Below are 16,132 nucleotides of genomic sequence, written 5' to 3'. Positions count from 1 at the left end.
AAAAAAGAGAGAAATGAATCCTATTATTTACTTGCATCTTTTAAAGAGTATTAAAGTGAGTTCTACTCCTCCAGCTCTTAGCAGAACATCTTCAATTCCTCTTCCTCTTTTTTTCACCTCCCATTGTGTCCGCTCCCTACTTCCTTGGAGCTTTCCCCACTTTTCACTTTCCAGGCCGAGCACACGGGCTCCAGTCTTCCCCACTCCATTGCCTTCTGCCACCATTCCTTTTCCCTTCCCAGGACATCTCAAGCCTTTTCCAGTAAAAGGCCCTTGCCTGGCTTGGGCCCGGGTCTCTGTGCCTCTCCGTCTACACTCTCCGCCCACACACTCGCCCAGCGGGCAGCGCTATGGGCATTGGAACATAGGGCTTCGGGCAGTGAGCAGGGGGCAGAAAGCCTTCCTGCCCCAGAGCCTCTCATGCTGATTGCCCTTTTGCCAAACCTGGGTCTTGAGAAGAGTCCTTTTTAAGCATGCGGGCACTTCCTGGCCCCGTTGCTGGGACGTAAGGCAGGGAGAGGGAGTGGGGTTTACAGCTGGCTGGAGTTGAGTGGAAGGCGTGCTGGCAAGATCATCTCCGTGCAGTAGCCCCAAGGGTGAGGAAGGATCAGAAAGGAAGAGGAGTCAGAGCTGGAAGTTCCAGCCTTCTCTCCATTGACAAGCTCAGCAGGAAGGGGGTGTCCTTTTATCAAGGGAGCCACCAAGTTGTTCAGTAAGTTCAGGACAAAAGACATTCTGGCACTATAAGAGAAAATGACCCCAGGGCAATGGGAGGGCGTAAAAATGAGATTCTGATGGCCGTCATAAATGACCCTGGTTGGGGCTCCTGGGTGGCTCAGTTGGTTGAACAACTGACTCTTGATTTTGGCTCAGGTCGTGATCTCACAGTTGCAGGATCGAGCCCCACAATAGGGCTCCACGTTGAGCTGAGTGTCGAGCCTTCTTGGGATTCTCTCTCTCCCTCTCTCTGCCCCTTCCCCGCTCACACTCTCTGTCTCTCTCAAAAGAAGTAAATAAACTTTAAAAAAATAAACAACCTGGTATGGAAATGGCGCTAGCCCAAAGATGCAGCTGTGTTGCTGTCCCGGGAGCTCAAGTCTTGAAAGAAGATATCCAAAGAGGTGACCAAGGCTCTAAGGCCTGAGAAGACATTCCAGAAGGAAGGAGGCAGGCGGAAGAACTCAGGGCCACTGCACGGGCTCTTGCAGTCATGCTGGGAGCCAAAAGAGGAAGGAAGATGAGACAGCTCCGGGTGCCGTGTCGGTGGGGACAGAGAGGCCTCAGCCAAAGGGACAGCTCTTCAGTCTGGGGGAGGACACAGCAAGGAGAGCCCAGCTCTTTCCACCACCCCAGGTGCCAGGGCAATGTCTGGAAGGTTGAAGATAAAAACCAGCTGGGTTTTCCCTCAAGGAAAGAAGGTGGAGTATCTGGTCTAGCAACTTCGAGGAAGATTCCTGGAGAAGGTTCCTCACAGGGAGGAAAGGGAGCTGCCACAGTGAGACAGAAGATGCAGAGCAACCCTTGCAAAATAAACCTTCGATGCGTGGCCAATCGAGGATCCAGATATGCGAGGCGTTTGACGAAGACTTTTATTGGGACCGTATGTATAGAATCCCCGAACTCCAGGCTTCTCTAAGCAAGACCAGCTCTAGACGGATTCCTAGTGAATGTCTTTCTCTATCAGTGACCGGGAGGAAGTTGGTGAGCCTGGGGTAGGGCTATGAAAAGCCAATGAAGTGAAAATCGGCCACTCCTGGGGAAAACCAGCACATTTTACCTGTGGCTAGTAAGGACTTTGCTCTTGGCTGAAGTTTTGTTAAAATGTTTCACCTGGTGAATAAAAGGGCCAAGGCCCATGCTTATTACCTGCCGAGCCAAGGACATTAGCCAGAGGCCAGCGTTCATCCTTGGAGGCTTCAGATAGCCCCGGGTGAGGCAGTCTGTAAGTAGGAAAGACCCGAGGGCTGCTCTGGACTCTGTCCCAGCAGTACCCCCAGCTGGCCGTGTGATGTTGGCCACGTCCTTTCCCCCTGGTCTCTGGCTCACGTCCACAGGTGGCATTCACAGGAAGTTCTGAGCAGGCCTCCCGAGACATCGGCTGGCTTTGGCAGCTTTGCAGATGATGAGCCTCTACCGCCCTCTGTAGCCGCAGCCCCTTGGGGCTCACGGAGACAGAGCCCTTCCCCCACCCTGAGGCCTTTCAGATTTTTTGCCTTGGTGCTGGTGAGAACAGGGCCTTGGGTGCCCAGGCTAGAGGAGCCCCGGGCCTGAGGCTTCCCTAAGCAGCCGGCTCCTGGATGCTAAATGACAGAGGGCCTCCAGGCTTCGTGTGTCCACCCAGATGTGGCATTCCTGAGGCGAGCGGTCCCCCTAAGACACTGGAGCCTTGGCTGGCTATGGGGACAAGAAGAGCCAAGCTCCTGGCCCCTTCCAGAGAAACCTCAGGTTTGAGATGAGGCTCCTTCCTCCCGTCCCAAGAAGTGTTTCTTCTGAGTCTGTTCAGAGAGAGGGAGCAGCAGACCCCTCCGGCCCTGCCCACCAGAGCACTGGCCCCTTCCCTGAGCTTCCAGACCCGGCGCTATGCGCCCATGTGCACACTCACACATGCTCACATTCCCACACACCTGTCAACACAGGTTCATAAATTCACACCCAATGTGCACACACACATTTGGCATTTGCATTCATTCCCATGCTCGTGCTTTCGCACACACTCGTCTGCGTGATCTCAGCCTTTCACCCCTACTCACAAACGTGTGGTTCCCACACGGCCCTCACATGTGCACATGCACACTGACATCCATTCATACGCACACATCCTCGTGCACACGCACTTGCTTAGACGGATATACACCTTCCCCTTCCCTCTCTCCCGCATGTGCGTGCGGATGCCCCCCCCCCCCACCATACCAGCTTGCCCCTGTTCCCACGTTCACATCATACACGCACACCGGCCCGTGGGCACATGCTCACCTTGCCAACACGCCCCCCTCTCGCCCTCCGGGCCCCTGACCTGTTGGTTTCTCTGTGTTGCAGTCCTCCCGGGAGCTGGACGACAGCAGCAGCGAGTCCAGTGACCTCCAACTGGAGGGTCCCAGCTCTTTGAGGGTCCTGGATGAGAGCCTCGCCGACCCCCAAGCAGAAGACAGGCCCCTGGTTTTCTTTGACCTCAAGATTGACAGTGAAAGTGGGTTCTCCAGTGGCCACCCCCACCCCTTTCTAGCTTAGTCTCTGAGCCCCCGAAGTAGGTGCAGGCAGAGCTATGTTCTGGGCCCGGGAGAGCCCAGAGCTCTGGCCAATGACTGCAGCCAGAGAGCAGGCAGTCCCTGAGTCCCAGCCTCCCCTGGGACTCCAGGTGTACCACTTGGTTGTCTGAATAAGGACTTCCAGGGCCTGAAGGCATGAGGCAGGTGCATCCGTGAGCTCACCCCTGACCAGTGCTTCTCTAGAGACCTTTGGCAACACACTTGTAAACAGAACACGATGTGGGAAGTCACTGCTAGGAGGCCAGTGATCCAAGCAAGGCCTTAAGCTGCAGAATTCTGAGTACAGAGCTCATTCCACAGGGAGGCCGACAAAGCCCAGGTCACGGAGAAAGATGACCCCTTCTCCCAGAAGCCCCTCAACTCTCCACGGTGCTGACCCTGGCCTCGCAATGCCCTTCCCTGAACCAGAAGGCTCCGGCCTGCCCTGTGGCACAGACCCAGCATGGGGCCAGCCCAGCCAGACAGAAGTAGTGGGTTTCCCTAGGACAGGGGAGTCCTTCCCAGACCTCACAGGGCAGCTGTGAGCCATGTTCTGAGTGGAGTAGTTTGGGCAGGTGTGCTGTCTGCCTGGGCTGGGAATCTCGGCTCAGTGACGATGGGATTGGAGGCTGGGGCAGGGGGGAGAGGATGCGGTGGAAACAACAAAGGGTCCCGAGTGTAGGCGGGTAAGGCTAACAGAAGCCGGACAGGAGGGACCTGGATCTAAACTGTTTGGCAAACTCTGGGGCTGGGGACAGGGGCAGGGGGGCAGGGGGGAGCTGGACTCCCACCAGGTGAGTAGGGGGTGTTTGGAAAGCAGCCCGCCCTCCCCTTCTGACCCCTGTCCCCTTTGGAGCCAGCATAGAGCTGCATTTGGAGGCTGACGCTTGGGTCCTGCCAGCAGGCCCCGAGGTGGGGTCCTAGAGCTTCTACTGCTCCCTCCCTGGGCCCCCCACCCCGCCCCTGGGGCCTCACCTTGCCCTTCTCTCCTGCCCAGCCCAGAAGATTAGCCAGCTGGCAGCCGTGAACCGGGAGAGTGAGTTCCGCGTGCTCATCCAGCCCGAGGCCTTCTTCAGCATCTACTCCAAGGCCGTCTCCCTGGAGGTAGGGCTGCAGCACTTCCTTGGCTTCCTGGGCTCCATGCGCCGCCCCATCTTGGCCTGCTACAAGCTGTGGGGGCCCGGCCTCCCCAACTTCTTCCGGGCCCTGGAGGACATGAACAGGCTGTGGGAGTTTCAGGAGGTCATCTCGGGCTTCCTGGCCGCTCTGCCCCTCATCCGGGAGCGCGTGCCCAGGGCCAGCAGCTTCAAACTCAAGAGTCTGGCCAAGACCTACCTGGCGAGAAACATGAGCGAACGCAGCGCCCTGGCCGCCGTGCTGGCCATGCGAGACCTGTGCCGCCTCCTCGAGGTCTCCCCGGGCCCCCAGCTGGCCCAGCACGTCTACTCCTTCAGCAGCCTGCAGTGCTTTGCGTCCCTGCAGCCCCTGGTGCAGGCGGCCGCCCTGCTCCGGGCCGAGGCCCGCCTCTTGGCCCTCCACAACGTGAGCTTCACCGAGCTGCTGACCGCACACCGCCGTGACCCAGAGCGGGGCTTGAAGAAGTACAGCCGCTACCTGAGCCTGCAGACCACCTCGTCACCCCCCATGCAGCGCGCTGTCAACCTGCAGGCTCTGAGCAGCTACTTCAAAGGCCTGTCGGAGGAGGCCGCCGTGGCACGGGCAGAAGGCATCGCTGGCCACAGCTTGGCAGAAAAGGCGCCCCAGCAGAGCTGAGAGGAGGCGATGACTGGCTTGGAATCTCAGGGGGCGCCGAGAGGGATGAGGCCTGCCTGAGCAGGCCCCACCCATGACCGCATTTCCAGGCCCTGGGCCCCAGTACGCAGTTGTCATTTGGTCCAGAATCAGTTCTCTCGGACCAAATTCCCCTTCTCGAAAAGCCCCACAGAGAAGGTTCTAAGTCCAAGTCCTAATCCCCCAGGGGCCACCAAATCCCCATTCCGGCTTTGGGAGCACCAGTGAGTGGGTTGGTTCACCAGACACCTGGCCCCTCTCCTCCAGGAGCCAAAACCAAGGAGGTTTTACGTGAAGAAGGCCCCCAGCCACCCAACTCGCCACCTCCACGAGTGTCCCTGCAGTTCCTCCCTGACCCCGGCCACTGCCCTGGGGGACCTGCCAACAGCCCCCATGGACACTGCCTGCCGGCGACACCCCACAGGCGCCCAAAGTGCCTCTCAACCAAACCGCCATCATGAGTTTGGGTTTTCCCACCACCTGCCTGTCTGAAGGCCGGCTCCCTGGTCACTTCTCCTTTGGGGATAAAAATGCATTTTCATCCCCACGGGGCCTTGTGTCTGCAGAGACAGAATCTGCCGCCCCATGTCTGTCCCACCTTCCAGAGTCTGACCCTTCCAAGCTTGCTTCTTGCTTTCTGGCCACCCAGACGCCTCTCCTTTACTCGGGCTTTTCTCTTTGGTCCTCAGGCCATCAGCCCCTCTCAGTGTGGCTTTTGCTCTCTCTGTACCGCCCCCCTCAGCCCCATTAGGAATGTCCTCTAGCCCAGGGCTGCCTGCCACACACACCAGGAGCCCTCAGCGTTGGCATCCCCTGAGAGTCGCTACGCCAGACCTCTGGGATCAGCATCTCTTAGGCGGGCCCCGCAAGCTGTTTTAGCACGTTCTCCAACTGGTTCTGATGCCCGCTAAGAACCAGTGCTCTGATAGACTGCTTCCCGAAAGAGCAGCAGAGAAAGTCCTGGCCCCGACTGGGCACGTTGACTGTGACCTAGGAAATGACCCCTGGTGTCTCCACTGTAAAATGGGCCAATTGGCCCAGATGGGCTCAGAGCTCCCATTCCAGTTCCTCCATTCTGGGACTTTAGGCATGGACGGCAGCCACCGAGCCAGTGGACAAGATGGTTTTCAACCTAAACCCTAGCTCTCAGCCCTAACCTAAGCTAAGGTCCTCAATCTGTGGTCACACCAGAGGGCAGCAGCAGAACACAGCAAGGTCAGGGCCTTCCCTCTGACTAGCAGAACCACTGTCCCTCCCCATCTCCTCTCCCTTCCCCCTCCCTTGGCTCCCGCCGCTGGGCCACAGCCCAGGGTCTCCTGCCCCTATTGCCTGAGCTTTCACAGGAGTGAAGTCTGTGTGCCCACACCTCAGCCCCCGTCCGCTGGGTGCCCTGGAGATAGATCCACGAAGGGATTACATGGGAACCAGCTACCACAGTGGGAGTGTCGACTCTAACCGTGAGCTTTGACGTGTTTAAAATAGCATTCGAGTGTAAAGCGAGTGCGGGCTCAAAAGCTGTGGGAACAGGCTGATGGGTGAGGGGGAGAGGAGGCTGGGCCCCAGCCTGGCTGTGCTGACCATCCTGGCAATTGCAAGGCAGCCCTTGGGCCGCCACTCGTATTTTCTTCCCTCAGCCTCCCCCCGAACGAGGCAGTGCCCGCTGGTTTACACCCCTCCCGTGCTTGCCGTCCGCAGATGTAGTTGACCACAGGTTTTATAACAAAGGGCTCTTCTGCCCTCTCTCCATTTATGCAGCCTTTAATAAAGATGTGAATGCTCAAAGTCTGAGGCACCAAACTCTGCTCAGCCCACCCGGGAGCCACTGAGCAGCTTCTTGTCTGTGTTAAAGCAGGGCGGGGAGCGGGGGTTGGGGGGTGGGAGGTTCCCGAACATGGGGGAGTTGCACTTTGTGAAGTCCTGTCAGGGCTTAGCAGAGCCCAGAGCTCCTTGTCGCTCACATCTGTGAGCCCCTCCCCACCCCCATTCCAAAAGAGAAGACCCAGGGTGGGCCCGTCAGGGATCCTCTCCCAAAAGGAGAGGCACATGGAGGAAAAGAGGCGCCAGTTTCAAGAATCACCCTCTAGAGGGAGTCAGGAGCCAGAGACCAGCATCTGTAAGAACGTCACCTCTGCCCCCTGCCGGGTAATCTCACACCCCTGTTTGTGTCCCCAGAGTCACAGGTGGTAAAACCCTTAACAAGAGGGAGGGGAGCCCAGGATGTTAGCAATGGGTAATTAATGTGTCGCTGTCCGGGCTGTCTTGTCTGGGGTGTCCCAAATGGAATCCACGTTAGTACCTGCAGGGGTTCCCACGGCACAGGCCATCACCCGTAACCCCACCTACCTGGCCCAGTGACCAGATTCCAGCCCTGGAGTCTTAGCTTCTAAGAGCAGGTCCACATGTGTCCCCTGTGCTTCATCTTTGAATGCTATCTCAGATTCATCCATGTCAACTAACCATGAACTTGCTGGGCTGGAAGTCAGGGCACTCACTGAGTTTTCAATTCTCACTCCATAACCTCTGACTGGTCTGGTATGTCAAACTCACTGAGGCTTGGGCTCCAACTCTATCCAATGGGACAATACAGATCATTTTTACCTCACAGGCGCTTGCATGAACCAATGAGAGAATGTGCAAATAGCTTTTTAATATGTGAAGAACCACACAGGGACACCTGGGTGGCTCAGTCGGTTGAGCGTCCGACTTCGGCTCAGGTCATGATCTCACAGTTCATGGGCTCACGCCCCGCGTCGGGCTCTGTGCTGACAGCTCAGAGCCTGGAGCCTGCTTCGGATTCTGCATCTCCCTCTCTCTCTGCCCCTCCCCACCTCAAGAAGAAATAAACCTCAAAAACAATGTCATATGTGAAGAACCACACAAATATAAGATCTTATTTTACAGACAACCAAGATGACAGCTTTACTGCTTCGTGAGTTATAAAAATGAACAGATATTAGATCTTAGCAAAAAAATATACATGGGCTTGGCTTCAGGCAATACAGAACAAGATCTGGGACAGAGCAGACAATTGTGGGGGGGTCCTAGGGTCCAAGGTAGTCAGGGGAGTCCACCTTGCAGTGGCTGACAAGTGGGTGGCTCTGTGTCCCCAACACAGCCAAATGGGGGATTTCAACCACACACACCTGAAGCAGAGAAACCAGCTCAGCCATGGCCAGTCCTGCCTGCTCCAGGGCCTCCTTCTGAGATCCAAGGGCTCACACTCCCAGGAACATCATCACTCAGAAATCTGCTTGTGTGTGTATATATATACATATATATACACACACACACACACACACACACACATACATATATTATATATATGTATTATATATGTATTATATATTATATAATATACATGTATTATATATTATATAATATACATGTATTGTATATTATATATTATATAATATACATGTATTATATATTGTATATTATATAATATATATGTATTATATTATATATGTAATTGTATAATATATACGTATAATGTATATAATATGTATATATTTAATTATATAATATAATATATTATGTATATATTTAATAATAATAATATATAATATATAATATATTATATATATATTTAAGTTTATTTATTTTTGAGAGAGAGAGAGATCGCACACGCACACGAGGAAGAGACAGAAAGAGAGGGAGACAGAGAATCCCAGGCAGGCTCCACACTATCAGCACAAAGCCCCACAAGGGGTTCGCACTCACAAACCGTGAGATCATGACCTGAGCCGAAACCAAGAGTAAGTTGCTCAACCGACTGAGCCACCCAGGAGCCCCTCAGAAATCCGCTTTAACTCCAAGCCTGCTCTTCCTTCTACCTGCACAACACCCGGCTGGTGCCTGGCCCTGCTGTCGCCCTCCCCCTTCCCTCCTCCTCCAGTCCCGGCTGCCACACTTCATCCTTATTCCTCCCCCACACTCACTCTGACCCCTAGTCCCAACCCTGACAATTCTCCCTATCTCAGAGTTTACCCTTCACCCTACACCTCCCCGCAGGCCCAGCCCCTGCAAGGTTCCTGCATCCTCTGACTTCAGGCTTGTCTGCACCCCACACCCTAGGTGTCCCCAGCCCCTGAGTCTAGAGTAGAGGGGTCTTCTCTCACCTTTCTTCACTCCTCGCAGGGGAACTCGACAGTTAATGACACCAAAAGGCAAGTCAGAGAAAGTAGCACGTCGTGAACCCCGCCCAGAGGGAAGGGAGCCGAGCTAGAGCTGCTCCCAGATTCGGCCGGCAGGGGGCGCTGCAGCCCCGCCGGGCCTCGCAGTCAGGCTGGGCTCCACGTGGGTGGGGAGTGAAGGTGCGTGGGGCTTGGGCTCCAGCAGCTCAGTCTTTCCCTGAGCGCCCCCCCCCCCCCCCCGCACTTCTGGTGGTATGGGAGGTAGCTTTAGGTGGATGGTGCGTGGAAAAACATTTCAAAAACGTTAACCATGTTGTGCTTCTGTTAACAGCTATTACAAAAAAATATGACCAGCATATCAAAACCGTGATTTCTGGAATATAGATGCTCAGAATAACTCTAAACTGGGATTATTTAAAGGTCTAATTTAAGAACATATATTAGGTAACTACAATCTCGGAAGGAACACAGATTTAGCAAAACTTGTGTGGAAGGGAGGAACTTAATTTCGGGAAATACTGGTGGAATCAGGGTGAAGGTTATGGATGAGGGTTAGAGCTAAGGTTAGGACCCAGGTTTGAATTGGGGTAGGGATGGGGTGGAGTTAGAAGTTGGGTGAGGCCTAAGGTTAGGATTTGGGGCTAATATCAAATTTAGGGGCACATTTGGTGACGAAGGTTAGCAATGGAGTTAAGAACCAATAGCAAAGGAATTAGAGTCACTCTTGAGGCTACAGGGATTTGTCACTTTAGCAGCTGAAGAGTCCATGAGACCGTGGACAGATGGGCAGGAGCTTCTGAGAACCCCTTCATACGGCACCCTAAATGTGGTCTGCCTCCCTCCCCAGCATCCTCTCCTAGAAGCACCCCACAGGGGTTCTACCTGAGCTCACCGAACCCCAGGGATAGGGGAGGCACAGTGATGGTCCAATCCAGGACTGAGAGCCTCCAGCACGAGCAGGTGAATACTGCCCCCAGTTGACACAACCGGAAGGTAACTACGTGCTAAACACTATCTTCTCACTTAGCACAGGTAACCTCATGGAGCCTTCCCAGTGGCCCTCTGCCGTGACATCATCACCGTCTTTCTACAGATGAACACAGGGCGGGGGGGGGGGGGCAGGAAGGTCATGCACCAGGCTCAAAGTCATTAAATTTGTATGTTGCAGAGTTGGGGTTTGCCCAGCAGGGCACCTGTGTCTAGACTGGCACCATCTGTGACCCGTGCCCATGAGGCTGCCTGCCGGGTGCACCGCCCTGCCGCTGGGGGTGGTGAGCAGCTCTCCGCCCTCTCCTTCCTGTATCCTCCTGGTCTGTTGGTCTCACAAGATGAAAAATTCAAGCTTCAGAAGGCTAATATCCCAACCTTCTGCTCCCAGTGCTTGAATTTATCCTAATTTTTTCTTTAAGGCCAGTGCTTCTCAAACCTTCCTCTCTCTCTCTTTTTTTTTTTTATTTCTCCCATACAGAGCTTCTTTAAACATATTTTTTCCCAGTCATGACTGCCCCCCAATGAAATTTTAATACCATAGATACCCTGTAGTTTCCTCAGGATTCTCTACATTAAGAAATCACATCATCTGCAAATAGCAACAATGTTACTTCTTCCTTAGGCACAGGTATGGTATATCTGTTTATGTACTGTGGTCCTTTGGAGGTCAGAAACCACTGAAATATCTAAAGTGGTTAATGTGCCCCTCTTGAGCCAATTTTCATCCTCTGCGGGTTGATATCTCTCCTGTTGAGAATGCATGATTCAGGGTAAGGCGCCAGCCCCGGTTACAATGCAGGTAAGAAGGCCTGGGGAGGAGGGTGGTATTAATCCCTCCTTGTGGCTCAGTTCACTGGTGGGAATGAGGTGGGAAAGGGCTGCAGGGAGACGGAAGCAAACTTGAGCAAAGGTCTGTCTGGACAGGCTTCCTTGGGTTAACCTCGGTCCCGACTGGGCCTAGTGGCTGAGTCTGGGGCTAGGGGAAAAATGGGGGCAGCACCATCATTTATTTTTATGCTCGAATCCAGGTGTCTGCTCCAGACCCTTTGGATTTGAATTAAGCAGATGCCTATGGTGATCTATTGAGAGAAGGGTCTAGAATTTCAACTGATCCCCCTTCTCAAAAAAACAAAACAGAAAGTTTAAAAGGTCTCTGCCCACCCTTACAAAACGCATTTGCTGACAAGTGAAGGGAAAATTCCTTCATTCTTGGCTCAAGGAACTTCCTTAAACTCAGCCCTGAGGAATTCTTTAAAGGCCAGCTGCCTGGACGATGCTAAAGTCAGTTTATAAATATAAATATCCCAAACTTGATAGCCAAGCAGATTACAAAAGCTAGCTAGCTAACCACAGAAATTTTCCACAAAGCTAGCCAGCCAAACAAGTGTGAGAGGAGATATTGTGAAACCCAGTCCACCTGTCTGATCGCCTGAAACTGTTGGCCAGACTGAGCGCAGAGGGCCTGGGGATAGAATTTACCCTCGCAGACCCTCTTTTGGAGTTCTAGAGCCACCAAGCCCTGGCTGACACCAGGATGGACCGATTCCACAGCCAATTAGACCAACCAAGGAGGAAGCAGAGGATGGGTGAGGCTGGGCCCATGATGGGGCAGTCAGTGAGTCTGCTTGGGAGTGGGGAAGGGTGCAGGGTGTTGGTTAGGACACAGTCTTTGGAGGAACCTGATTCATAATCCTAGCTCTGCTGTGTGACCTTGGGCAAGCTACTTAGCCTCTGTGGCCTCATATGCAAATTGGGGGTGATAATATAGACTTTGAAAATGATAAGGATTAAATGAGATGATGTACATAAAGACTAAACTGTGAATGGGCAATGCTCAACAAAAAATAACTCTGTATCTCCAACGCCCCAGAGAAGGCACTGTTGCTGACCCCACAAAGCCCTGTGGGCTTCTTCCCTTCACTGCCTTCCCCTCCTCCTCCCCTCCTCCTCCTCTCCCCTCTCTCGGCCTTCCCCCTCCCCTCCTCCCTTCCCCTTTCAGGCCCCTCCCACTCCTCTCCTTCTTTCCCTCCCTTTTCTCCCTCTCCCTCTCCTTCTCCGGATGATTCCTAGTCCATTTAAGATCTGAGAGACCCTGTCCCCACTACTTCTCCCAAGAATTCTGTCTCCACCTCTCCAAGCCTCCACAACTGTCTCCTCTACCCCAACGGTGGGGTCACCCTGCAGATGGAAAGATGGAGGGATTTACTGCTGTCCCTTCCTTCCTCGGCCTGCACCTGGCTACCAGACACAGCCATCTGCAAGAAGGTCACATTGCAGCACCAGCAGAGATGTGGGTTGGACAGAAGAGGGCCTGGGAGAAGCAAATAAATACATCAAGTTTCCAGCTGGGGTTGGAGATAAGGGCTCAGGGAGATGAGGCTGAGGCGGTCCCTGGCTTCGCAGGGAAAACCCATTTGGGGGCACTTCAAAGAGGACACTGTGGAGCACTACAGGAGGGGGCTGTCTCTCCTGGGAGGCCACTGAGCATGCTTCTCCCTTTTAGATTTGGCAGGGACAGGCTGAGAGCAAGAATGTGACAGATCTAAGCTCCTGTCTCAGCTGAGACAGGCAGATGGAGAGAGAAACTGAAATGGAGAAGGGAGGGAGACTTTCCCAAAGTCCCCCAGAAAGTCAGTGGAAAAGCAGGGTCAGCCCCCTACTCCCTGGTCTCCCGCTCTGCACCCCCTTACGCTGAATTGTGCCTGGCTGTTCCCAAGGCATGGCCGTTAGAACTGGCCTTACCTGGGTGCAGAAATGGACACACCAAGACCCACCGGAGGATGGGCTCTCCTTCTTCCAAATCTCTGCCCCAGCCAGCTGCCTGGCAGGGCACAGCCTCCGTCTCTTCCAGACATGGGTAGGGTTCTGCTACTGGGGCCCACGAGCACTGGAGGGGTGTGCAGGGGGCCAATACAGGAGACCTGAGTGCGGGCACGTTTCCCAACCAGAAACAGCCATCAGATAGGCCACATCTGCCTGAGAGTCCCAAGGGCCTCCTGCGAACCAGCAAGGTCAGCACTGGCCACCAAGCTCGGCCTGCCCTTGACCAGACTGCCCTGGGAGGGCATCTCAGAGAAGTCACATGCTGGGAGCATTTCCCAGTCCCACCTGCTGTGACCTCCTTCTTGGCCTGTGTTCCCTCCAATAAAATGAAGGGGCCGGGGTAGGGGACCTACAGGCCCCAAGCTCTGATGATCCGTGACTCTGGACAGCTCCCTGTCTATCCTTCCTCTAAGACAGGTGCGGGATCACAGACCTTCTAGCCTTGGCCCCAGGTGACCTGCTGGAGCAGACGGAGCCTGTCCTGGGATGCCAGAAGCCCTAAAGTTCACACACCTAAGGAGTCCTGAACATGCTGGGTGGTGGAGGGCGGAGACGGCGTCTGCCTGGTTCACAGCTGCACCGATGCCAAGCACAGCACCTGGCATCATCGAGGAGGCTTCATTCCTATTTGTAGAATGAATGCTATAGCAGATCCATTTCTGTGTGCCCATCCCTTGGCTTCTGTGTCTTCTGAGAGCTCACATTAGGCCTGCCCTTGGGCTACTGGAGCTGACTTCCCACAGGCGAGAGAGAGAGAGAGAGAGAGAGAGAGAGAGAGAGAGAGAGAGAGAGAGAGAGCGCTAAGTGCCTGGGGACAGCCCCCCCTAGGGGCAGCCCCTAGTCAATGTCTGACTGCTGTGCATCTATGGAGACCAGAGACGGAAGACCGAGCTTCCCTGCCTAAATCAGTACACGTACAAACTCTGATGTGTGACTTCTGCCTAGAGCTCCTTGGGATCAGGCTGAGGCTGCGACTTCCTGAAATCACACCCTGGCTTGGCTTCCTCCCCTTCCTCTCCTGCTTCCCTTCTCCCCTGCCAGTTTCTGTGAAGAAATTTCCACAATCCACGGCCTGTGCGTGAATCTTGGTCTCAGCTCTGCTTTCGGAAGCCATCTCCAAAAACAAACGAAGAGCCTGTTGACAGTGAGACTGAAGATAGCAGGAAATTCCGTTTATTCTATGCTGCTATGTGCACTATCGTGCGCTGTTCCGGCTTTGATGGGGACGCTAGATGAGAAGGCTCTGGGCGACCCCCCCAGGAGTTTTCAGCCTGGAGGATAAAGGAGGAGGAGCCCCAACCCCCATCCCAGCCCTGCCTCTTGGGGTCTCCAATGTGCAGCTCAGGTGGGTCTCAGAATACGTGCTCACCGTGACCTCTCTCCACTGATGGCACCAGGCAATGGAGAACTCGGGGCTGCAGAGCAGAGAGAAGTAGCCAGAACCGCAGGAAGAGTTGTGTCTTCCTTCCACATGACCCCACCAGTCAGGGAGCCCCTGGCAGCCTTGGCCATTTCTTCCTGGGCCTATGCACCAGGCTCCCGAAATATTCAGTGATCAGATTTCATCTCTAATGATGTTGCACACACACGCGCACGCACACACACATCCCTGAATCTGACTATGTGCAGGGCCTTCAAGATACGTTTTGTACTGAGAGGACTCCCCCTGCCCTCAGAGCAATGCACAACAGTTTGGGGGAAAGGGTTTGCTCCTGGGCCCAAGTGTGCTGATGACCATGTTGATGAGTCAGCCGCAGTGTGGTGGGAGGGAAAAGAAGCCACCCAGGGTCATGAGGAAGAGGGCAAGCATTGGTCCCCAGACTTTCCAAAGGAAGCCCCGGCAGAGGCCCCCTAGATGCTCCAACTCAACCTGCAAACTGGCTTCTTCTAAAGCCACAGCATCCAAGAGCCAGCATCTCAGAGGGCAGCAGCAGTTGAAGGGCCCCCCGAGTACGTCCAGCCCACTCTCCTACCTTCGCAAGCACAGAGACCTGAAGAAGAGAGGACAGGAGTTGCTTAAGGTCACACAATCGAGTTTGTGAAGCTGGAAGCTTTGCACCGCTTCCACATTCTTCCCAAGGCCAGGGTACAATTCGTCCTCCTGTTTTCCACCGCGACAGTAAAGTGCCACTCTTCTCCGCCATGGGACCGGGTGACATGTTCAGTCATGTGAAGTCATGTAGGAACATCTTTGAGTTCATAAACATCTCCTGCTCATAAATATCCAACTGAAGACTCAAGCTTCTACTGCTCCCAGAATAGCTTTGGATCCCAGCACAGGCATTTCCAAGAACAAATTTTTATCCTTTCAAGAATTCTGTGAAAGCACAGAATTCTCTAGTTTGTATGTATACCCACCCAAGAGACCTCCCTCATCCTGGTCACACACTGGGCCCTGCTTGTGGTCACGAATGGTAGACATAGACTGGTCTAACCTCCAGATAAGGTGTCGAATATGGTTTAATGTCTAATATGGTTTATTACAAGTATGGTCCATTTCAGCTCAATTCCTTTTGACACAATAGTAGATTACTCTGATCACGCAACTCCCCAGCACTTTTACTTAAAGGGGATTGCTCGCCTGTGGAGAATCTTGGGGTTGACTCCTCAACATCTATTTCCGGGCTAGATGATTACTCTGAGCCAATCAATTCAATTCCCTTTACCAGTGATCATTTTATCAGTTGGGAAGGCCTGAGCCAACAGCTGTCCATAAGGCCTAAGGAGAGGCTGTGGCTTCTAGAAGGAGAACCCAGTTTCTCTATTCCACTAGTCTGTTACCACTAAGCATGTTACCCCAACTGCTGCGGAAGCCCTCCAAGGGCACCAAGGAACACAAGTCTCAAGCAGAAGCCCTGTTAAGGCTGGCAGAGGAGAGGGACTGAGTCTGGGCCACCGAATCAACCAGCCCTAAAGCCAGCCCTCCCTCCTTGTGAGATGATACACATACAGTTTTTAAAACACTTTGAGATGAGACGTTTATTATCCGCAGATGGAAGTCCTCCCTTTCCCTGCTTCACCCTATTGCAGAGGCCCAAGACCCCCCCACGCTGGGGAGAACCAGTCCTGCCTGAGCGGTAGAATAGCTAAGCATGCTGCCTCCTCCAGGCAGGAGATCCCCATCTTTACAGAGACAAGCACAGGCCCAGC

At 53.9% G+C, this 16,132-nt stretch overlaps 1 protein-coding gene across 5 annotated transcripts in view; it reads left to right on the top strand.

Annotated features, from left to right (window-relative positions):
* Window positions 1-6,818, top strand: part of PML (PML nuclear body scaffold) — a 39,286-nt gene extending 32,468 nt beyond the window's left edge. The window contains exons 8-9 of one of the 5 annotated variants that reach the window (XM_003986961.4): window positions 3,037-3,187; window positions 4,243-6,818. In XM_003986961.4, coding sequence (XP_003987010.1) covers window positions 3,037-3,187; window positions 4,243-5,018 — 927 coding nt within the window. In that variant the 3' untranslated portion in view covers window positions 5,019-6,818. Of the gene's footprint in view, window positions 1-3,036; window positions 3,188-4,242 lie in introns of those variants that run through there. The other 4 variants (XM_006932386.3, XM_006932390.4, XM_019832077.2 and 1 more) reach the window with 4 other exon arrangements.
* The last annotated feature ends 9,314 nt before the right edge of the window (window positions 6,819-16,132 follow it).

This window comes from Felis catus, chromosome B3 (assembly GCF_018350175.1).
Source record: "Felis catus isolate Fca126 chromosome B3, F.catus_Fca126_mat1.0, whole genome shotgun sequence".
NCBI classification, from domain to species: domain Eukaryota; kingdom Metazoa; phylum Chordata; class Mammalia; order Carnivora; family Felidae; genus Felis; species Felis catus.
This window is presented reverse-complemented; position numbering and strand designations above follow the sequence as displayed.